The following is a 24,792-nucleotide window of genomic DNA, read 5'->3' as shown; positions in this document are numbered from 1 at the left end:
TCTCTGATTTTAAGCTACCCTGACATTACACAGTAGGAGGACCAGAAAAAATATACTAACTTGCAAACAATGTTATTAGCATCGCAGAACTTCTGGTCTGTATCAGCTACTGTTTAATCTTTACGTCAGAGGTTTTCTCAGAACATGAACATGATGCTAAGACGAGAAAAAAAAAGATCCAAAGCCAATTTACGGCACTTTAATTGAACAGAAAATCTATGAAAATATACCATTACCTCAGATCACATAATGATAACATCTTTGCATTTTCAGTACTTTCATTAATCAATACTAAAGTAATTGTCTGTGCGTGTGTGTGTGTGTGTGTGTGTGTGTGTGTGTGTGTGTGTGTGTGTGTGTGTGTTTGGAAAGAGCAGCCCAATGGACTTTCTAATAAAATCATTGTTTCACAGCTCCACCTGTATAATGGGAGTCAATCCAAAAAATACTCAGAATCATCCTTTCAAAAGAAAAATATAAAATTATCTTTACTTAACTACATGAATTTAGCTTTATGCTAAGCCGAAACAACAAAAATCTTCTGAAATGGGGATTTGAGGAAGCTGTCTCATCAAAATCTCTATTATATGCATCTAGAGTAGCACAAATTTGTATTTTAGTCTTTCTGACAGTTTTTTGGCTGTGTGATGATGGTCAGGTGAAGCACATGGCCATTCAAGGAACACTGATCTTCGAAAATTAGTGTAGAGTTTAGGTTTTTCTTTGACATCTTTTCAGTCTTAATTGCTTTTTAGCTCTGTTAATCTTGAAGTCTGGCAAATATTTTACATGTGCAATTACCAAGATGTCACTTTACTGTCTGGAACTCTGCATTTAAATGCATATCGAGACTACTGAGCCGCTGTTATTCACAGTCAAATCACAAAGTTTCGCATAATGCGGAAGGAGGGGGAAAAAAACAGCGCGCAATGAGTTGTCTTTATTTAAAGTGGAGGAGGAGAGAAGGGGGGTTATCCAAGGTGTTTGAGACAGATGAGGGAGGTGGGGGTCGGAGGTGGAGAGGGAGGGAGGAGGAGGCAGGGAGGGTAAATTGGGCGGACACATAAAAACTGCAAGGGGCCATAGATGCTGGATCATTTGGAAAGCCTTGTCCGTCCTGCGCACCGCCCTTACGCACAGTTGTGGAGACGGATAGGAAACCCCGCCGCAGAGCCCGAGCGCCGGCCTTCCCTGCTGCTTGTCCGCGTAGAGGTGTCGCCAAAGGATTAATGAGCCAAAAAGGCACCCAGCTCCTCCTTTAAGGCTCATTTCGACGTTTTTTCGGCGATACGCCTGGACTGCCTTACACCTTCCCGTTCATATTCATTCCATTCGAGGATACCTGTACCTCTACTGATGGTAAGCGCTCATCAGCTGACATATTCACACTTATCAGCAGTGGAGCTTTTACAAACCGACACATTTGAATAATATAGGAGGGGAGTCTCGTTGACATTGTGTGACTTTAAGTTGCTGTTCGTGTGCGTTTAGGCGACTTCGCTGAGAGTTTGCGCAGAATCCCGGTAGAAATCTACAAGGATACATGAGTATTAAAATCGTGCTGCCGCAGAAATGAAGACAAACTTAAATAAGAGTGTGTTTGCGTCAAATAGCGCTGTGATCCCGGTCAAGTGTGTAACAGGTTAAAAGCCTTTTGTGCCCGAGACTTGAGCAATGACAAACCAATATAGTGAGGTCATTTCCAAACAGAGCGTCCGATTTTCCGGCGTTTCCTGCTCTTCGGTACAATTAAAATATTTACACCATGCAGATCTGTAGCGTTCTCCAAAGTTTGACACTGATCTCGCTTCATTACACACCTGTATGTGCCTGTGGTCGTCAAGGTACGCGTAATACGAACGATGGAGATGAGAGAGAGCTCAGAATGCGAGCCGATAATGTAGAGAAAACATCATTTATTAAACCATTTTAACTTGATTTAATTTCAGCTTCAAATGTACGTTTTTAAAACAATAATTCGTGCGTAATCGCGCCAGTCTGCTGAGCACATTTCTGCCCTGTTACAACAAAGTCTGCAAAAACATCAAGTGGCAACACATTGCAGTGGCACAGATGTGAATCCGGTTTATAATTGTTCAACGGCGTCGTATGACAAAGACTCACATGTTTTCACTCGTTTGTAACAAGTGATTATAAAGTGAAATTGTGTCATTTAATCCAGCAAGTCTGCAGCAGAGAAAACATTTTGCGGCCTGCGGGCGCATGGCGTCCTTGGCACACGATTTACTTTGCAACTCGAATTTCTCTGCTGCAGCGCATGGAAACAGCCGAGCCAAACTGTTGAGTATGAAAGCATTTTATATTTAAAAACATATGTCTGTATTTTATTATAAATAGCCACGTGTTTCTAGAAAGAAGGAGGCTCAAATTCGTTTCAGAAAAATGCAGGTCCAGGTATTGATGCCACCTGATGTTTCCATTTTTACCTTTTTACGCAAAGAAAAAAAATGTCATGGAAACTAGAAAACATTTGTTATTACTAAAGTATTTTGTCGTGCTTTGATTTAAGCACATTAGAAGAAAAAAAAAACTCGACAGGATTAATCTCAGACAAGTCATACAACTCATCACTTACTCGAGACTACGTGCCTTTCAAATATACAGCTAACAAAACCATTAATCTCCTTTCAGTGATCTCACTGACTGTGAATGTTTTAATGTTGAGTTGCTCACTGGGAGAAAATAAAATCCTAAACCTGCTAAACTATCCTGCAGTGAGAGAATTGACAGGCCTCTGTTGTTTTCCACACAAATTAGATTTTTTTAAATTCTATTTATTTATTTACTTACTTTGGCAAACTGGCTTAATGTGAGGCCCCAGTTAGTGCTTAACCCATTTTAGCTTTACAACCAAGTTATTATGAGGTAGGAAAACAAGCAATGAAATTCTATTGTTGGAAAAAAAATTTAATGTTTCACATTTGCCCATTGCAGGACACAATTTGGAGAACCAGAATAATAAAAATGTGCTATTTAAAAAAAAAAGGGTGTTAGCATTAACAAGAAAATGACCGTAGCATCTGAATAATAAACACAATTGTCATGTTGTTAAGCTTGTTGTAAGCATCTAAAGTGATAAAATCAGGCCATAGATTTGTTCCCGTGGTAACCTGTTGCCCTCCTCCCTCCTCCCTTCCATTCGCATCTTCCCTCCCACCATCACTGTCAAATTCCTCAGGAAACACATCTGAAGAGCCATGTGCATAGTCTGATCATATTATCTGTGGTCAGAGAGAGACACAGGGAGAGGGAGAGGCCGAGGGGGATCGAGCAAAGCCAAGAGCAGTTGACTGCTATGGCCTAATTGCACCCTGGTCTGCATTTGTTGTTGCAAAAAGTGCTTCTGTCTCTTGCCGAGTTGAGTGTCTTGAAACATTTTTATATATCCAGGAGTGCTGCTTCACCGTTGAGGAGAATTTATGAGTTCTGATAAATGTGGGGGGAATTGTTGAAATAATTAACAGGATTTGGTGTAATGTTTTACCACCGCTGGTCAAAACAGGCCAGAAAACATGAACGCACTGACTTTTTTCTAGAGCTGAAAGTTACTCCCAGTCTGCCTTACATCTTCTTTCATCATCATCACACCACTTTGAGTGTCTGTCTGTTTTAGCCTGCAGCTTTGTCAGTGGCTGGTTACAGTTACAAGATGTTCTGTATGGTCAGTGTTTTTGAGTGCTATGAATCCCTGTAATCATGGGAGAGGCCCTCGCCGTACAATGAACGTTTGTTGTCAGAGATGTGCACACACACACTCACACACACACACACACACACACACACACACACACACACACACACACACACATTTATCCCCCCCACCCCATGGGTAATAGAGCTGATCATGTTCTGAACCCTCCTCTCTCTCTTTTTTTTTTTTTTTTTGCCACAGTTCTCACGAACATACCAGTGGTGGCACACACTCGTACACATGTACAGACGCCCATGCATGCACACCATTTAGCTCATCATTTCTCGTTTTTTTCCACACACACACACACACACACACACTAGATCTGGTGTCATGACCGAGAAAGGAGGGTCAATCGGAGGTCAAAGTCTAATGCAGTTAGGAAAGAGATCCTTGATTGCATGTACAGTGAGCCATGCAAGGGCCGAGATAATCGCGCTGATACGAAGGCAGCCATGCTCGCACACTGAAAAAGCCACAAACTTTATGCTGTGCACACATACACACACTGTTTTGCTGCTAATATGCATCCTCACTGTGTAGTAATGCTTGGTTGCTCTCCAGTGGAACAGGCTCCAAATGATGACTGAAGATGTTGCTCCGGAGCTGAAATGTTACGTGGTGCTGCTGTTGTGGTTACTCGAAAAATTCAGCCATTTTATTAGTGTGCTTCAGCAGCGTTAATCACCTGAAATTACACAAAAAAACTGAATCATTAGAGCTGCATTGCTGTCACTGGTAAACCTGACTCAGATGGCTGTTGAAACTGGGGATAAATCTGTTTTTTTTAATGTTTTATTAGTAGAAGCTACACAATAAACTGCCACAATTTGTTTAATTTAGTTTTTTGTAGTTAAATTCCAGTAAGATACACTTGGTGCTATGGTTTCATCAAATCAGGGACTTGAATATACCCTGCTGAACACCATACCTACATCAGTGCTGAATGTTTCCTACTGATGACAGTGATGTCAAAGTACAGCAGGCCCTGTCATCAGCGTCACTAAAACCTGCCTTCAAGTGGGAAAGCGTTACCAAGACATGAGGCCCTTTGAGGTGGATGTATTTAGTTCCTTGTCTGAAAAAGGTGATCTCAGTTGCTTTGAGGGATAGAAGCTGAGTGAGTTCACTTGGAGACAGTTTTTGCAAGCAAACAGCCCTCTTGTTTTGGATGTAGGTTCTGCCACTCCTCATCAAAGTAATTTTATCTGCCCTTTGGTCCACGTGTTTTGGACGTTTTTCAGCTGAAGCTGGCGGTTATCTGTTATAAGCTACTTTTTGAGTGGGTTTTTGGTGAATTTCCAGAATAGATGTAATAATTGAATTAGGTGTGTTTTCTGTCTGAGGTGAGTCCAAGGCATTATGGATCTGCTGTCTGTGTTGTGGCACATACCTCCTTACATTCCAGTTACAGCAAATAGCTAGCTTACCCACGAGCCAAAATGATAAGCCTTAAAGAGACACTGGGTCTCTCGCCTGCCCACATGCACACACAAGCTAACGCAGATATGCACTCGTGTGCTGCTCTTTAAGTAACTACCACCTCAAGTGTTGGCATTCGGTTTATAATTTCCTCTGTGTTTCTTAACTGTATCTTTCAGGAACAGGGTCACTCCAACGTTCTCCTGCAGCCGCCCAGCACCACCTAACATTTCCTGGAAGAACGTGTCCATTGCCTGCTCCCAACAAACATGGACTGTTTTCCCATGCTTTATTTTCTGTCGGTGAGTAAGTAGACCATACCATTTCAATTTGTGGCATGTGACACATTTCTACATCTTGCAGTCTCCCACCCCTTTCTTCTCTCTGTCCACTGAATCACTCATTTATGTGGCATTAATCCAAGCCTCAACTAAAGGTCCCAATGTGGTGCTGGTCAAGGGACGTGCATGAGGAAGAGTCTTTTGTTTTAAAAGTGTGGCACAAAGTTCTTGGTTGGAGCAGACTGTGAGAGACCAAAGCTCCTTATCGAGTTAAGAATTTGCTCCGACCCCAGGGCTGCCTCTTTTATTTGTCTAATCATAGAGAAGGAGACAAGAGGGGAGGGAGAGAGCGAGGAGGAATTGCCCTCAGATTCCATTCAAAAAAAAAAAAAAAAAAAGTTGGGTTCTTGAACCAGCTGTTTACCTTTGGAGGATGTTGCCAAAGATAAACTGCAAGTGGTCTATCTGATCGGGGACTACTTTACTGTAAACAAAGCAGGCTGGACTATTGAAACTAATTAGGGTTCCCTTAGTGGGAACAGAGGGTGAAGATGGGGTTTTACAGCTGGAGAAAATGTACAAAAATGTAGAAAAAGGGAAGTTTTACGTGTTACCTAAAATGGATGCCTTTCTCTCCCCTTCTCGTCCTTTTCTTTTTGTTTTCTCCCCCTCCTGCTCTGTTCAGTCCTTTCCTAATCTTTTATCTCCCTGTTCCATCTGCTGCTCCCACCAGAGACATCATGATTCCTGGTAATCGAATGCTGATGGTCATTTTAATATGCCAAGTCCTGCTGGGAGAGAGCAACCATGCTAGTCTGATACCTGAAGAAGGGAAAAAGAAAGTACCTGGCCTGCAGGGTCGTTCGGCCACTCAGAGCCATGAACTGTTGCGGGACTTTGAGGCCACGCTGCTGCACATGTTCGGCCTCAAAAGGCGGCCGCGGCCCAGTCGCTCGGCCACCGTGCCTCGCTACCTGCTGGACCTCTATCGGCTGCAGTCGGGGGAGGCTGAGGAGGCCGGAGCACATGACATTGCCTTTGAGTACCCAGAGAGGTCAGCCAGTCGGGCCAACACTGTGAGGGGTTTCCACCATGAAGGTAAGGGAAGTCATATGAAGTGGGGGAAAATTTTTTTAAAAAAGCAGAAAAGAGAAAGCAGGAAATGTTGTCATGAGTAGGAAGAAGGATGACAAATGCAAATGTCAGCACTAAAACATTACACCATACTTACAGTTGCCAGGAATTCCAATAATTTTGGTAGTAGTGTAGTGCATTAGCTTGGGCGAGGGTAAAAAAAAATTTCCTACATCCCCTGAAACATGATTGTAAGAGCGCTCCACCCATTTCGCCATAACCAAGGAATCTAAGGATGTGGTCACCAAACACTGTCTGAGGAGGGGCAAAAAAATTCTGCTAGACAAGCTCTTGAGAGCCTAATTTGACAAAAGCTCTGCGTGTTTGGTTAGCAGCTCAAGGAAAAGCATACCTTCATATTACTGAGTTACACTTCTCACCCCACCCAGCAGATCATGGCTTAAAAAAGTCTGTTCTTGGCCTGGAATTGGAGTGTGCTCCTGTCTCATGTCTCCACTTTATATGGATGGCTCTTTTAGAAGGACCTTCCTCAACATACAATTATCTTTAATGCTACTCTACAGCCTTCTAAATAAAGCCCCTACTGCCAACAATGTGGGTGCTGAGAGCAGCTCTTTGGAGAGATGGAAAAACCATCTCAGAAGCTGGTGTGATAGAGAGACTGAAACGCTAGAAGGGTTTCTGTTTATTGTGACTGCTTCGCTTTAGCAGCAAATGCAGAGGTTTCAATTAGGCTTGGAGAAAGTCCAGGCTAGCCGATCTGTTCGATGTAAATTGAGCTCGGAAAGATAGCCCGAAACATGTCTGGTAAATGCTTGAAAACAACCTTCGAGATTGGCAGACAGACAGACAGAGATGATGTAAAGAGAGGAATTGATCATGTGGCATAGTGAACCGACAAAACTGGGAAGGTTTTTAGGGCTGCAGAACATGTCCACACTTAGGGGGAGGAGTGAGGAAGGAGGGATGAATCAGCCGTAATGGAGCTTGTCAAACACACTGCTAGTGGTAGCGCAGGCCAACGTACACGGCAGCCTACCAAAGCTAGCGGCGGGAGAAGGAGCACTCCTTGCAGGAGGAGGAACTTCTTCTGCCTTGTGATGCAATGTACACACATGTGTGCTCGTGTATGGGTTTGCACTCCTCTCTATGAGCATTTACCCTCCTTCTCCTTTGCTAAACTATGTTAATAATACGCTTTGAAGCCTTTTGAGTGGGAGTGCTCGCTTTAATGGAAGCGCCATTGTGCCATAGTGTGACTGATCTGTCCAAAACACATGGAGGCATTACAGTCGCCAGCAGATGGACAGTTAGGTGAGGAGATATGTTTACAGGCAAGGTTGCAACCATTCATCTAAAAAAGATGGTGGTAGTTTTTATTAACTGGGTGCAACAGGTGCCATCACTGTTCCTTTCATAAGCTTAAACTACACAGCAGTCAGGTCATAGAGAAGGTGCGTGCATGCACACTTCATACTTTGAATACGCTACATTCCCTCGCAAGATCTTCTTTCCTGTGGGCTTCAGGAAAACGAGATTCTACTGTATTGTCTGAGTCCTTAATGATTATTCATGATGAAACTGATAAATGTCTTAAGTGAACAAACTGCAGAGCTAATCAAAAACACAGCAGGTTTTAATAATGAGAACCACCTGGGTAAGATTAGGGCCTGGGTGTGAAATAACAGGGGTGGATTGAGCAGGAAAATAGTAGACACAACATTCCTTTCCCCAACAATGGTGATCTTGCCAGAAATCTGCAGACTGTGCGTGGAACAGGGAGCCTCCACTGTGTTTATACTGTAGCTGTGGTACGTTAATCACCACCCTCCTTGTAATGCATGTTTCAGCAAAGTGCTCAGGGAAAGGCATTGAGAGAAGGGCAGTATAATCCTTATAGATAGATAAGGAAACATGGACGATATATATTTATCCTTGTGGATACCCTAGAGGCCTTGAAAAATGTGCATGTACATTCTTTAGTGTCAATTAAGACTTGGTAAGAGTGAGGAAGTGTGACGTTAACACAGATCAGAACTTCAAAGCTATGTTTCACTGGTGTATTTGATGACATTGCTTGAACCTTGAATGGCAACTGATACGGTTGTAACAAGATATCTTCATGCAAACTTCATATCTTTCGAGTATTCGTTCTACACATTGCAATAACTGATTTATCGAACATTATAGACTTGTGGACTTCAGCAAAGATTTTTCTCCTGCCTACTTTCAGAGCACATGGAGAGGGTGCACGAACTGGACGATGGAGAATCCACGCCGCTTCGCTTCCTCTTCAACCTCAGCAGCATCCCAGACGATGAGCTGCTGTCCTCCGCGGAACTGAGGCTCTACCGCCATCAGATCGACGAGGCCTTGGCCGACTCCCTCTCAGACGGCCACGGGCTTCACCGGATAAATGTGTACGAGGTGCTAAAACCACCGCGACCCGGGCAGCTGATCACGCAGCTTCTGGATACGCGACTCGTGCACCACAACGCTTCGCGCTGGGAGAGCTTCGACGTCAGCCCTGCCGTGCTGCGCTGGACTCGTGAGCGCCTCCCTAATTACGGACTGGCAGTGGAGGTTCTGCACCTCAACCAGACTCCGCACCACCAGGGCCGACACGTCCGCATCAGCCGCTCGCTGCACCAAGAGCCCGGCGAGGACTGGGAGCAGCTACGCCCTCTCCTGGTGACCTTTGGCCACGATGGGAAGGGTCACCCGCTGACCCGCCGGACCAAGCGCAGCCCCAAACAACGGGGCCGTAAGCGCAACCGCAACTGCCGGCGCCACGCACTGTACGTGGACTTCAGCGATGTAGGCTGGAATGACTGGATAGTGGCGCCTCCTGGCTACCAGGCCTATTATTGCCACGGGGAATGCCCCTTTCCTCTGGCAGATCACCTGAACTCAACCAACCACGCCATTGTTCAGACACTGGTGAACTCTGTGAACAACAACATTCCCAAGGCCTGCTGTGTGCCAACAGAGCTCAGCGCCATCTCCATGCTCTACCTAGACGAACACGACAAGGTGGTCCTAAAAAACTACCAGGAAATGGTAGTGGAGGGCTGCGGCTGCCGCTAACACACAAACTTACTAAAACTTGGACTTGGACTTGGAAAAAAAAGCAACACGGATGCTAAAACAAATCAGAAGGTCTTTACTCCCAAAAAATGTTCACTTGGACCCTTATTTATAACTTTTATGAGGTGTATGTTTGTCTCACTTTTTTTGTTTCTTTGACAATATGATCATATATTTTGACAAAATATATATATTTATATCTACATATTAAAAATAAATTGAGTCCTTATTTTAAACATAAAAAAGCTGTACAACTTTTCATAATGTACATTAGATTGTATAAGTTTTTTTTATTGAGAAAATAGTAAAAACACTCTAAAAAGTAAAGTTTATTTAGTGGTAATATTTATTGCTTTCATATATACGGAAAAATAATTTTAAAAAAACATGGATTGCCTACAATAACACATTCAATCATATCACAAATACACCCTTTGTGAATTTTGCATAAATTAGAGCACTGCGTGAATTTGTCACAACATAAATTTTTCAAGGAATCAGTTAAAACACTTGCAATAATTGTGCATTGGCTCTAATTAACCTGCTTTCATCAATATCAAACTTATTATTTTAATAAGGCCTTTAAAACAAAATCATTTTTACCTTATTATAAAATATCTGTAATAAGTATCCACAAAAAGGAATTACAAGAATAAAAGCTGACAATATTGGTATTACTTTTGTAACATGAATTTGGTTATAAAGAATAGTTATTTATATCCTGATGGCTGTTTAATTGTGTTCAAATCACTTTTTACAAAATGAAACCGACAAGCAGAGGAGTTTCTCTCATGTTTTTTCCTTCCAAAATAAAACAATGTTTGGTTTATTATCGACTATCACACCAGCTTTGAATGATGCTACATCAAAGGAAAATAGTAGAAATTCTTACCCTGTAATTCTACGTTTTCTCCATCGTATTGTATAATTTTTAATAACAGAAGCCTTTCTTAGAAGTGGTATGCCATTTCAAAGTGAGCAGGCCTTATTGTTCTCAAATTTCACTTTTATGTCAATTAGGCTAACGTGATGTTGGATACTCGCTAGTCCAGTTGCAGTCGGGGTGGGTTGTTCAGCCCGACTGTGTGAGAGTGATTCTATTGTTCCTGACGTCCCCACATTGGGGGCATGATTGTGGCTGATGCGTCCTGCCCTCATACAAGGCGGCTGAGTCCTCAGAAGAATCAAAGGTTAGACGCTCTGTCTCCTGCCTTTGTCTTCAGCGGCTCATGCCGGCAGAGCAAAGACGCCTGTCTCCAACCTGTGCCCCATCACACAATGGGCTTCTACATCACTTATTTACAAGCTGACGGCTGGCCCAAATTATATGATAATGTTTAGAGAGAGCGACTCCTTTGAACTGCTGGGGGACGTTGGCTGGGCTTTGTTGTCTCAAACAGTGCCCTGTACATCACCGTGAACCGCTGGACGTTACTTTAATCTGAAGACGACAGTGTAGTCGCATTTTTAAAGGCTCTGTAAAGATTAAAAACGCAACATGAAAGTGTTATCTGTCTCAGGAAAGACAGACAGAAAGCAAATTCCTCCATTTTTGCTCAGTCAGAACTTAACAAGAAAAAATCCTAACTTTACTTGTATCAAATAAATTAGAAATGACGCTAATTTCACTTTATTTAATGACAAGTCAGGCAAGATTGTTAGTTTTTCCTACTGGAGCATGTGCAGGCCCTCGGGCCCTCTCTAATTGCTGCTGGACTTCTCTTTGATGCCTGCATATCAGGATCAAAAAGGAGTGACTCCTAAACAAGGGGAAGACGGAGAAGAATTTCATTTTGAAGTGGCTGAAGGGAAAGAAGAAGAAAAAGCTGCGGGAGGCTGGGAGCTACATGTATGTGTGTGTTCGGGAGGAGGGGGGAGCATTTTTTCAGCAGCTTGACAGTGCAGTTACAACATTTCAACCCCTTGAAGATGAGACAACATCAGCTAGTGATGTTAATTGTCTTGCCTTGTTCTTTATCCCACCACCCTGCACAAAGACAGGACGCGTGTTTATTTAAAAAAAAAAAAAAAAAAGCCCACTTTGTACAAGCTGCCATTTAGTCGGCCTTTAAAATTTGGTGCAGGAGAAGCTTCACCGCATGATTCTCAACGTTTTCTTCAGGAAATTGGTGAACGTGAGCGTGTGTGAGAGCATGAATTGAGGTAATAAGTGGGGGGAGGTGGGGGTCAATTACAGAATGAGTCCTTAAAAACAGATTGAGGGCTTTGTCATTCCTATGTGACGTGCCACTCAGTCTCCTGTAAGTACTCGTTCTCACGCAATTACAGGTGAGTCATTATGCAGCAGGTCTATTGACACTGCTCGACTAATTGACTGGGTGAAGTCTTCAAAAAGCTTTTTATTTGGATGTTCCACCATAAAGTGAGCCAAGCGTTTACAGACAGTAAATCTCCTCCGTAGGAACAAAGAGGAAGATGATCCTCGCTCGCATTGCCTTGTTTTAGTGGGAGCACTCCGTACCTCTATTACCGAAATGCTGCTTTTCTTTTTGTTACAAGATGTTACAGAAGTGAGTGGGTGTGTAAAATCTGACTTTCAGGTAAGTCACGTGACTCGTCTGCTAACGGTCGCCTCAACTAGAAAGCATCGAAAACCACATAAAGATCATCTTAAGGTATGATATTCTGATTTGTATGTTTAGCAAAGGGATTATTATAGCCGCACTTTTAACCCTGCAGTTATACAGCAGCGATAAAACAGTTTCAACTTTCTGAGAGGTCTGACAGAAGAATGAAGCTACAGAAAGAATGAAAAAAAAATCTTCCTCATTGTGTTGTAACTTGAAATATTTTACAATTTATGAGCTCTGACTCATTTCTGATGCCATGTTGCCAACTGGTGGGGAAATCTTTAGTGAACAACACATCTTGTAAGAAAACCCTAACAACCACTTTACTGTTGTAATTCAAAATTTAGTCATGCTAAATGGCTGCCTGACTTTTAGTTGTCTCCACCCCGTTTTATTTTGTTGTCACTCAAACTGTGACATTTTCACAATAGCAGGAGTAGAAAGCAAGTAGTAGGTGCTATTTTAGTATATTTATTAACTGGATAATCTTGTTTTTTAAAGTATTTATTGCATCCAGTGTAAGAAATAGCAAGGGTGTTGCCTTTAAATTTCTTGTTTTGACTAGTGAACATTCCAAAATGCAAAGATAATCATATTAAAAAGGATAAAAAATGGGGGAAAAATCCACATATCCTTAACAAGCTTAAGCCAGCAAATATTTAACATAGTTATTTTGTTATTAATAACAAACAGTCAATGTTCATTATTGTAGATACATTTAAAAATCTAACTTTCTACTGTAATTCGTAATTCCTTTCTTTTCACACAAAGCTGTTTTTCTACCCTCAAAAATGGAGCTAAACTTGTTCCACTAGTGTGAAAATGGAAACTAAGTTTTCTAAAGGTCTCATTTCGGTCACTTCCATCTGTTTCTTGTGATCATTTTGTACATCTACATTCAACCACATGTTTTCACTTAGATAATTTATCTTCTCCCTGTCAGAAGCCTTTACAAAATTTGATAAAGCATGCAATACAATAGTCATTTGATTGATGAATTAAATCACTACCTCAAACTTGTGTGGCTGCGTGAAAAAAACCAGAAGAAATTTCATTTCAATCTTTTGATACCAGGCTTAATATCCTGCAAGATTTATTATTCTATCTATTCACGGCAGATCCAAATATGCATGATTCTGCTGGCTGCCAACGTTTTGAGATACCACAGAAGAGTTCCAAAGAAAACTGTTCAGATTCAGGTCTTGATACAACCCTGAGAAAACCGGGTATTGTTTCTCAAAACACAGGTTGCTCTTAAATTTATTATTTTAAAATGCCGTGACCCCTACGAGGAACCTTCTGCTCACCTTCGGTTTACTGAGGCATTGACACAAGTTTGAACAGTTCAACTTAGTCTCAGCTAAGACTAAATCTAGATACATTTTTTTGTTGTTTTTGTTTTTGTGATTTTGGTGATTTAACCCTTTAGGAAAACCCAAGAACAAGAGCTCATGATCCCCGCTTTGAGGACAGGATGTGTCATGTGCCGTTCCACAGTCCCAAACTGGAAAGAGTTAGTCTGAGCTCTCTTGTTCGGTCCTCCTGAATCAGGAGGGGCGATCACGATGATAGCTCGTGTCAGTGCTGCTCGAGGTCAGGGCCTCTTGTTTCACTCTCCCACTCATACTCCCAAAACGCACACGCATTTTCTTCTTATGCTCTTTTTCAGGGTATATCATTTTTACACGCGCACACATTGAGGTTTGAAACCTTAGACCCTCTCCGCTGTCCATCTGTAGGGGTTATCCGTGTGACACCTCCTCTCACCCCTGTCTGTGACTCATCTCCACTCATCACACACACCTCTGCACCGGCACATGGCAGCCGGGACGCTGCACGGTGCATTTAAGAGGATAAGGCTGTCATCGATGGAATACTCTGACCCCTGGGTCACCCGGCACAGATGCATGCACACACAGACTCATGCTGCATACAGTGTTGGACGGTCACAGGTAACAGCAGAGGCAAATTTTACTCTTTAGGGTTCAGAGGCGGGTGAATTCCTCATGTAAGCATTACTTTTATACCGAAAGAATGGGTTGATAATGCGATGGACATAAATTAATACAGTAAGAAAGTAAAACATCTTTACAGGAATAGCATGTTTGGGATAGCATCTGGGTGAATTCTCACTAAAACTTAAAAAACAGTTCAGTACATTATAGGTTACATTACAGTTATTATAGGAAGAGTAAAAAAAAAAAATACAGTACATCTCAGTTCTGCGTGATAATTTAGAAGAGTGGGTCAATTAAGTGACTGACATAATTTAACATTGTAAAAAAGTAAAACACGTTTACAGGATGAGCATTTTCTTTGGATAGCAATCCTCTTTAAATTCTCACAAAAAAGACAACAACAAAAAAAACCCTGATACAGAACATTTCAATTCTGAGTGAAAATTTAGAAGAATGAGTTGGCTACGTGACAGACAAATAAATACGTTAAGAAAGTAAAACACCTTTACGGGATTAGCATTGTTTGGCTAGCGTCTGGTTGAATTCTCACTATAAAAAACAATCCAGTACATGTCAGTTCTGAAAGAAAAATTTAGGAGAAAAGTTAAAAAACAACACATTTTAATTCTGAATGGAAATTTAGAAGAGTGGATCGATTATGTGACTAACATAAGTTAATACAAGAAGAAAGTAAAACACCCTCATAGGATGGTGTGATTGGGATAGTATCTGGTTGAATTGTCACTAACAGTTAAAAAATGATCCAGCACATGTCAATTCTGAATGAAAATTTAGAAGAAAGGTTAAAAAAATGATACAGAACATCTCAATTCTGACTTTAGAAGAGACAAGGACCATTTCATTTTAGATCATTCCTTGGACTTGGTAAAAAAAGAGGCAATGTTTGCTGAAATTTGATTAGCTGTTTATGCTATTTATTAAGTAAAAATTCCCAACATAATTTGAATAATTTGTGTTTTTGTAGATTTGTCACTATTTTCTGATTTAATTCTACCTAAAAAATGAACTAAACAACACAAAAAATAACCGATTAATAATGAAACGTATCCTTGTACTGTTTCTTCAGGTGACTTTGATGACATTTAGGATTGAAAATAGCCCTAATGTTGCTAGCCAAAAGATGCAAACTAGAAACAATGATTCTGAGTGACAGTTGTTAGGGATTTGGTCATTTTCACCCTCTCTCAGCTTCCTTTAACACACAGTGTGTATGTGTGCATATGTGCACCTTCCCATGCACATTTAAGTGTGCGTGCAGACTCACAAGTTCGCAGTTTCTCGCTCCATTGAGACTGTTAACATGTTTGGTGTCCGTCAGTGGTGCTACAAGAAAAACAACGAAGCCCTCTCAACACAAAGCTTAATAACAGTAATTGCTGCCTGTGTGATTAGAATCAGATATTTCCATCTTGACAACTGTTCCCAAACAAAGTGTACAGGAACGGAGGGGTCGGGGCCATGCAGTGTGTGTGTGTGTGTGTGTGTGTGTGTGTGTGTGTGTGTGTGTGTGTGTGTGTGTGTCTGTGTGTAGTGGGGGTTACACACTGACCGTGTGATTAAACCCCCCCAACAGTCATTTCTCTCACCCAGCCTCCCCGCCTGGGAAGGGACCACAGTGGAAATTTCCACTTGTCGAAGAAACAACCTGCGGGTTTAAAATTTGGTGTCAAGTGCCAGTGTCGCTGTGTGGACGGAATGCTTCTTTTGTGGGCGAGTCTTTGGTGTAATTTCGGGCAGGGCAGGGTGTCCCTGCAGTAGGCCTTTCTTCCTCAGGCCCTGTGCAGTTTCATTAGATACGGCTAATGAAAAGATGGCTGGCCCCACAGCCGGGCCCCCCGACGCTGCTCTGGCCTGTATTTAGAGCTGCTGCCTTGCATCTCCCACTGAACAGGTGTGCAGGTCGACCCTCCAGCACTACAGCAGCCCACCGAAAAACACTTTTCATCCTCCGCTTCTGTTTACAGGCTGTTCAGTGTTACTTTTACAACATCATTGTCATTTAAAACAACTTTTTGTTTTTACTTTAATTAAATCTTATTTTCTGTCTTATTATTACTTTGTACTATCTAAACACAGAAGCACACGGTTTTGAAGAGAGCAAAGATGCTTATTTAGTCTTTATAAAGAACCAAGAACAAGAAAAAAATATGTTTTGCTAATTTTATTTTGACTTATTTATCTTATAATCTTCCCATAACATGCACCTATGTAATACAACACATTCCTGGTGTAAGTGCTTGTGTTATATGCACATTTTATTGTTGCACAATAAATACATGGACAACAACAGTGCACAATCTTTCCGTTTCTGTTGCTTGTAACTGTATTTTCTGGACAAGTTGGACTTTCATTTACTTATATTTAGGATAAACTTGCACGTCTTTGCATTCCCACTTTTACCTGAATATTCCTTGAATTGGTAATAATCTTTAAATGCTTATCATTCTTTGTTGGTTTGATGGTTAACCTCATCAGCCTGTTGGTGAAAACATAGGAAAAGTAATCATTCTTTACCAGTTAAAAATGTTTTTAACGCTAAATTGTGATCAGAATATCATCTACCTTAAAGCGTCATTGGTTTTGGAGTCCGTGAGTCAATGAGCATTGTTTCACTGAGAGTATATGCCCTTATGAGGCTGGATTAACATTTATAATACACACACAGTTTTTATGGATATATAAGTGTGACAATTCTTTTAGAATATATGAATGTAGATATTTCAGAAGTTGTTTCAGTTCAATATTTATTGACCTCTTAGTGCTTTGTGTTCCTGCTTTAAACAAAAAGAAATCAGAACAATAACAGTTATGTAGTTTTTGAGAAAAAAGATAATGCTATCATGTTTATTATGATTTTGTCTTATTTTGGTAAATAAAATAAACTCAAAATACGGCTATCTTGAAGAGAATCAACTAGATAGTAACTGGCGCTGTATTATTTATAGTATCATCATGTAATTAATATCAACATGCTATCAGTATTTCATTTTTTAAATATCACAGTTGTATATCAGCATATTGTGACACCCATACATCTTTATTTGTAAATATAGCAGAAAATTAAAGACCGTGATTACAGCAGTGAGCATCTCTCGTTTATTTAACAATCTCCACACCTCTGAACCTCTGGCAAATGACAAATTGTAATTAAACACAGCAGTTTATGTACAACAGCTCCATCTCATTTTCCCATTCCCTTCCTTATGAAACACTAATTTGCCTTTCAGCATGATAATGGTTGATACACTGTATGGCGTCATCTGGTGACAGCTCATTGTTTTGCTCAGGTTAGTTACAGAAGCCTACTTCAGCTACCAGCAGCGTCTCCTTTTCAGGTGCAGAAATATCTGAAAAGAGAACTGGTGTTTGGCTGGAGCACGGCCCGAGTTAGATCTCAGTGTTTATTTGCTAACAGACTCCCTCTGTGTTCATACTCTGACCCTTTGTGTGGCTCTCTGAGAGGCAGGTGGATTGTGCCTCGGGCTTGCGGGCTACAGTCTGAAAGCAACAACGTGAAACTGGAGATGTAACACGACCCCGAGGCAATTAGGCCCACAATGAGGACGCTTTTTTTTGTATTCGCTCCTTTTGTGTTGCTAAATACTATTTAAGAGCAAATAAAATGAGGGAACCTTGGGTGCTTTGGCAGCAAGACTGAGGCAAATACACAGCCAGGTAGCAAATCAGCAACAGTTTAGGTTTTTGTTCGTGATCAATGAGTGCTTGTTGTACATAACTTAGGGGAGTTATTCTAAAGTTCATCTCTCCTTTGAAGTTTTCCCAACCTTGTTGTCCTGTATGGTTTTTTTTTTTTTTGAAGGGTGTATATAGGATAGGTAGGGAGGGGAAAGGATCGGAGGATGCAAAGCTAATGGAGCAAAATCCGCGGACGCTCATAAACAATCTATGGAATTGGGAAAAGGTGCAACAAGGGCCGGAAGCGAGATACCCTGCAGCTCCGTCCCTCCCTCCTCCTCCTCCTCCTCTTCCCCACCCTCCTCCCTTTAGTTGCCATATACCCTTCCTTGAATGGAGTGTGTCTACCGGATCTGCCCAGGATGAAATGTCATATCTTAGACTGATCCTTATCTCTTAATCGCTTCCTTTGTCTCCCATGATTCCCCAGACCCTCCCTAACTTCCCTCCTCGGACACTGGCCTTTGATGTGTCAGCCACAGTTAGGGACGCTGGGGGTGGGATATTTGTGGTGTGCGCATGCATGTGTGTGTGTGTGTGTGTGTGTGTGTCTGGTTCTGCTCTGAGCAAACAAAAGCCTCAGAGGTTATCAAGACTGTGGCGAGGAGACCATTGGAAAAGCTTGGTTTTGTGCGCAGAGATGGCATGTGTGTTCTTGCGTGCATACATGTGTACAGTATGTTCCAGTGTGTGTATGTGCTGCAGGGCAGGAATAATGTGTAACAGTAATGTGTTCCCGTGTGTTTGGGCACATGAGTGTGTGTGTTTGTATGACTCTACACGCGGTAAAATCTTCAACTGATGACACATCGGCCTCAGAAACTTTCTCTGAGGCTACAAGCAGATGTTTGTATGGGTCACAGACCGTCAAATCGGAAACAAATGTTGGAAAAGTCATCGAAAGAGTGTATAAAGAATAAAAAATAGCACAATGTGAGCATGGAGATATTTCAAAAAACCCTGGGTATTGCACTGGTTACTGCAATCGAAACTTGTGAAGTTTCTGTAATAGATTATTTATATTTTGAATCTAAATTTGGCATAAGTGGTATATCTCTACCCAGTTATTTTGACTCATTTTAGCACTAAGATTTACTTGTTAGTCAGCCTGGTTGTTATTCTGGTCAACAACTGATCACCATGAAGTTTGGCACAGGCATTCATGCTTCTTAGAAGGAAAATCTAATTTACTTTTTATCTTGTGTCACCAGAAACATCTGCCCGAATATCTCCAACAACTAATAGATGAGTTACTGTTGATCAAACACCCACACAACCACTTTTTTTTCACCTCAACTTCACTGTTTAGAGTAATTGTGGCAATGCTGCCATGCTAACATGCTACATGATTCAGAGAATCCGATTCCAAGCTTCAACAACAACAATTAAAACACACTAAGACAAAAATGTATGTTGTTGTTTTTGTCGTTGCCATTGTAAAGTGTTAACCTGGTGCTAATGTCATAACCTATGTGTTGTACTGGCTTAAAAACATGAACAGGCAAGCAAGAATTTCAACTTTGAGAAAGACATAAAACAAACATTATTCAGTTTTCCAAATTTAGAAACCTCAGTAGGTTTAATATTTTTGCCCTCCTGCCTGCAGTGAACCCTGAACATGCTGTGTTCACTGCCCTGAAGAAGTTTCCAAATTTAAGGGCAGGTTTTAAATAATTCAGCAGCAGAAAAGCTAGATGGCTTGTGGTCTAATCAAACAAATGCCATGTATTTTTGACCCTCCTTCCGTCAGTCAGACCCAGCATTCACTGCACTAATGAATTTTCCATGTTCATCGACGGGTTTGAAGAGTTCAACAATAAGGACTTGAGTGACCGGCGAAAGTTCAGCTCAGTGTCCAGGACTTGGCAAGATTCCCTGAAGTTACGATTAAAAACGAAGATTTAACTTGATAAAAAGAAAAGGCAGACTTTAGGTTGTATAAAACAGCACATTTTCTCGCTATTGCATTAGCATGAGATACAAATGAAATAATGATTTCAGTGCAATTTTTATTTCATAGCAGTTGTTGGAGCTGGATAGAAGACGTACTGTAGAAATGGGTCTGTGTTCTTCGCTTGCAGTATATGGAGTAAAAGACAAAAGTGAATAAAAAATGAGAAGAAGAGAAGTGTAGGTAAACTCTTTTAACCCTCTGAACCCCAATCTGCAAAACTGCACCATTTGTCATACTAAGACTCCCTACTACTAACCCTACTAACCCTAACCCTAACCCTAACCCGAATCATGTGATTTTTTACTTTCCAACAGTCCTTGAACTAATATGTGTGCAGTTCCTTTCTTTCTAGAAAACCTGACTAAATCTAAACTCAAAATTATTAGATTTTATTTATGTTGCTTTATGTTATATGCCATATTTAAAAATCAGCCAAAAATAAATATTCGCATTAACCCTATCTTGTACAAAGCAAAAAAATTGTAAAAATTGCAAGTTAGATTGAGGGAACAGACTGTACGGTGGCTTGGCGGTTAGCACTGTTGCCTTGCAGCTAGAAGGTCCCTGGTTCACATCCTGGCCTGAGCCTGGGATCTTTCTGCATGGAGTTTGCATGTTCTCCCTGTGCATGCGTGGGTTTTCTCTGAGTACTTCAGCTTCCTCCCACAGTCCAAAAATATGCAGAGGTTAATTGGTGATTCTAAATTGTCCGTAGGTGTGAATGTGAGTGTGCTTGTTTGTCTCTATGTGTAGCCCTGTGGTAGACTGGAGACCTGTCCAAGGTGTCCCCTGCCTTCACCCTGAGTCAGCTGGGATAGACTCCAGCCCCCGTGACTCTAATGAGGGTGTATAGATAATGGATGGATGGAGATTGAGGGAACGCTGTCAGACTTTTGGGGTTTCATACATGTTTTTGTGTGTTTTTTCTATCAAAAATGTGCTTCTTCTGCTCTCCAGATCCTTACTGGGTAGGTGTGTGTGTGAGAGAGAGACAGCAAAAGAGACGAACTGTGTGTAAAAGACTTATTTTAAAGCTTATTTGAAAAGGCTTGTATCTTCCAGCGCATCTTCAAACAGACACATGAAGTCATATCTTTGAACAGGTGAATGTGTCTGGCTGGAAAACATATGTGTGTATGCCATCACAGCTCATTGTTGTCTGGTTGACTCATTTTGCCGATCCAACATCCGGAGGTTCATTCTTTGGTCCTGAAGGAATCTTGGGTTGAAGCCAGGGGTGATGGGGGCACATTGTCTGCACCCTCTGGTGGCAAGATGCAACAGCACAACCTGCCCTTTGTGTGTGTGTGTGTGTGTGTGTGTGTGTGTGTGTGTGTGTGTGTGTGTGTGTGTGTGTGTGTGTGTGTGTCTGCACTAAAAGAGCGTTTGTACGTGTGTGCGTGTTAATCTTGAGACAGTAAAAGAACACGTTTCCTCAGGTGAGCGGAACAATACTGTACGTTTCGTGTGTGGGGGAGGCCAACCAGCATCAGCTGCATATCCTGACAAAGATAGGAGACCTGGCTTACAATTAGAGGTTTTTGCTTCAGCCAAAAGCAACATGATTCATTTTAAGTGAAAGAGCGGGGCCCTGAGCCACCTGGAGATGAAGGAGGGTGAAGGCGAGTGGAAAGTAGAGACACGAATAACAGCAACGGTGTCGGGGAGAAAATGTCACCATAAGATTCATCAGCACGTAATGGTAAAGGCTATTATTATCACCTGGAATGCTTAAACGGAGCAGCATTGTTTCAGCCACTGGTTGATCTGTGTGTATTTGCACATCCATGCTGGTGCAGAGAGAAAATAAGCCAGCACTTTTCGCCAGATTTAGGTCTAAGCCTGAATAAATTCTGACACTCCCTGCTTCGCGAGTGATTGTCAGGAGGCTGTTTGTTGCTCTTGGCATGCACGTACACAACTGTATACATTTAAGTGTGGACGTTGGAGCGTTCAAAAATGAGATCATGAACATATGGTTTGAGCAGTAAACGCCTGCAGCCATGAGCCCTGGGGGACGGCCTGGCTGTGTAAGTGAATACTGATGGTATACTTCAGATATTATTACCTCGACCTGTGCAGAAAAAGCCTGTTCACTAAGGACTTCAACCAGAACTTGAGCCGGTGATAGACAAGCAAGCAAATTCAGCAGCATGCATTTGCATTCTTAGAAGTTTGTCTTAAAGATAGAAAATAGGCTTCATCTCAAAGAACACAATGTTTGATTCTTGCTTGAATTATTAGAATTTATTCTTTCCAGCTGAAAAGTTCAAGAGAATGAACTCCAAAAGCTGGCAATCATGACTTTTATCCAAACTGTTTTCTGCAGAGACTGGCTTACCAAGAAAAACCACAGCCAGTTCTTTCAACAAGTGCCCTGAAATGAAATACTATATGTTTATGTTTGAGTGACAAAATCCCTCAAATGTCTGTACAAATGATGGGTCAAAGGAGGAAGTCAGGTGGCGTTATTATAGAGCAACAAAGTCTACATAGGGAGTAGGGTGGCGTTGGACGGATGAGTCAACAAAATGTCAGACTTAGCCACAGGAGACCACTGTTTGTTTCGCTTTTTCTACCAGAAAGCACATACAAATGATGTACTGCTGATTAGGACGTCAAAACAGAAAACATTTCTCTGTGCCATTCTAGAGGAATCGAGAGTTTCTAGAGAGACTTTTTTTGTGTCTACATGTGTCTACCTTCGACTTTATCTGTAGATTTTCAGAAAGAAAATTACAAAAGTGCAAGCGCTTGAACTATATAGTCGTTGCAAAATCATCTTTTCTTGCAGCGTTTTGTTGCCCTGGGAGTGAACGACTGGGGCCTGTGAAGACATGGAAAAGAGGAAAAACTGTGAAAACATACAATTAAACATTTCAGCCTGTAATAAAAAAAGGAGAGGAAGAGTCACACCAAACAAACAGACCTGTTGCCTTGGTAATGAACAAAGCCCCTGCTGCGGTGGTGCATATGGGCCATCAGAATGAGCTATATCGAGAAACTGGAGGCCCAGTGGAGAAAAAGAGCTGGAATAGTTGACAGACATGACTTGAGGAGGAGAAATATTTTTTTTCTTGTTATGGCTCTGCAAAAATCTGGAGAAAAGGTAGAGAAGAATACCATACTGATTAAGTCCAGGCTATCTCAGTGGTGCTATTGGACACATGCAGCAGGGTTTCCAAAACACTTGCAGTCCTTTAGGTTTGGATGTACGTGTTGCTCATATTGCCTCGTGTTCACATGAGCTCCTGCCACATGTTAAGTCTCATGCTACCATGCCATCCAAGATCTACTAATGTATGAGAGATGGTAGAACAGAAAGATGGAGTTTTGTTTTTTTTTATACAAGTATGACCTGATGAATTTGCTCCTAAAGGGATAAAACACGGGGTCAGTGTAACAATAGCATAAAGACAGACGCATGACTAAAGCATTCGAGTGGTCAACATGTGGTGCGTGTGTGTTTGCCCATGATTCTGTTTCTGTGTGTGTTTGTGTGAGGCTCACGGCCACAGCCGTGCCCGGAAAGGCTTGGAGCACAACCAGTCATTAGGAAGTCAGGCCGTCTGGAGTGCATTATGGGCTGGGTACTGTAACTCTTACAAGCAGAGGCTGCTATCAAATCTGGGATGAGGGGGAGAAGGAGCGACTGAAAGAAAGAAGAAAAAAAGTCATCATATCTGTATGAGATAACTGATGCAGATAACTTTAATGGCTTCTGTCAGCTTGCTTTTTTTTATATGTTTGTATTAAAATTGCACTGCTACACATACCTAAAGCATGTTGAAACACATGAAATTAAGTTGCTTTTCAGCTCAGGTCTTGGTAAATGCAGGTGCAAAGGTCAAGAACAGCAGCGTAGGATTGTGCAAGTGATGCAGCTTGTGGAAACCACTGGAAGCACTATGTGGGTGGATGGATGTACAAATCTGCGGCTGTAAGAGGCAGTGTTACTTACAATGAGTCAGTGCCCAGACTGAATCAGTGCTGCATTGCTCGCCACAGCTCAAGTTTTGACTGCAGCTCTCAACAATTTGACATGTTTTGGTGCTTCGTGTCAAATTAGTGCTTACATTGATTCTGTTTAGGTTTGGACATGACATCAAATGGATGTGATTCACTCCAGACCATTCATAGAAAGTCAAAGTGAGAGGAGAAGTAAGGGAAAGGTGTTTAATACAGGCGAAAGGCTGTCATATGAAGGGAAATAAATGAAAGACAGCTTCGATACCATAAAGAAGTATGAGAGGTATTTGGTGAGCGCCTCTGAATGAGATTATTTTCTTTTTTAATTTTCATTCACCGTTTTGTATATCTTTTGGAATTACACATTAATGCTCAACAAGATGAGCAAGAAAATATCTGCAGTATATGTTGTGCAGTTGTATTTTCTCCATGACTGAGGGCATATACACTGTAATATGTGATCATTGCACAAGGTGAACTGTCTTCTGCTTGTTGCCAGCATAGACTGTATATACAGTACTTACATACAGTCTATGGTTGCCAGTAGCTTGCCACACATGCACCAAATAGCTGTTTGACAGTACATTCTAAATCATAACTTGATATGTCTTCATCACAGTAAAATATAAGTAGGAGTTTGTGCCAGAGAAAAGAAAATAACTTGTTGAAATGTGATAGTGTGTCATAGTTGATATATTTAAATTACAACAGGCGGCTGTGGCAGATCTCTATCAAGCAGTATTTCCAGCATTCACTGCCAGTCGGAATTCAGCTTCCAGTGTGAAAGAGGTCAAGACACAGATCACCATCAACAAATGTTAACTAAGAAGAGAAAACTCCAAAATAATTAGCTAGCCCCATGTTGTGAGGCGTAGTAGAGGAAAATGTTCTCTGTATAGTCAGTCTGAATTTGAATCCAAAGTCTATGTTGTCTCTGTATAGACTCTGTTTTAAGATTCACCACTTTGAACCCAAAGCAGTTTCTGGATATTTTGCTGCTCCTGTC

At 41.4% G+C, this 24,792-nt stretch overlaps 1 protein-coding gene across 2 annotated transcripts; it reads left to right on the top strand.

Annotated features, from left to right (window-relative positions):
- Positions 1-1,086: 1,086 nt before the first annotated feature.
- On the top strand, positions 1,087-10,433 carry bmp4 (bone morphogenetic protein 4). 2 transcript variants are annotated; one of them, XM_023277337.3, is made up of 4 exons: positions 1,087-1,359; positions 5,314-5,436; positions 6,149-6,513; positions 8,744-10,433. In XM_023277337.3, exons 3-4 carry the CDS (start codon positions 6,156-6,158, stop codon positions 9,595-9,597), a joined length of 1,212 nt encoding a protein of 403 aa, XP_023133105.1. In that variant the 5' UTR covers positions 1,087-1,359; positions 5,314-5,436; positions 6,149-6,155; the 3' UTR covers positions 9,598-10,433. The 2 variants fall into 2 exon arrangements, with proteins under 2 accessions (XP_023133105.1, XP_035807356.1); XM_035951463.2 differs by having other exon boundaries at positions 6,101-6,513.
- The last annotated feature ends 14,359 nt before the right edge of the window (positions 10,434-24,792 follow it).

Source organism: Amphiprion ocellaris, chromosome 20, assembly GCF_022539595.1.
Source record: "Amphiprion ocellaris isolate individual 3 ecotype Okinawa chromosome 20, ASM2253959v1, whole genome shotgun sequence".
Taxonomy (NCBI): domain Eukaryota; kingdom Metazoa; phylum Chordata; class Actinopteri; family Pomacentridae; genus Amphiprion; species Amphiprion ocellaris.
The sequence above is the reverse complement of the archived record's forward strand: the minus strand, read 5'-3'. Positions and strand labels throughout refer to the sequence as shown.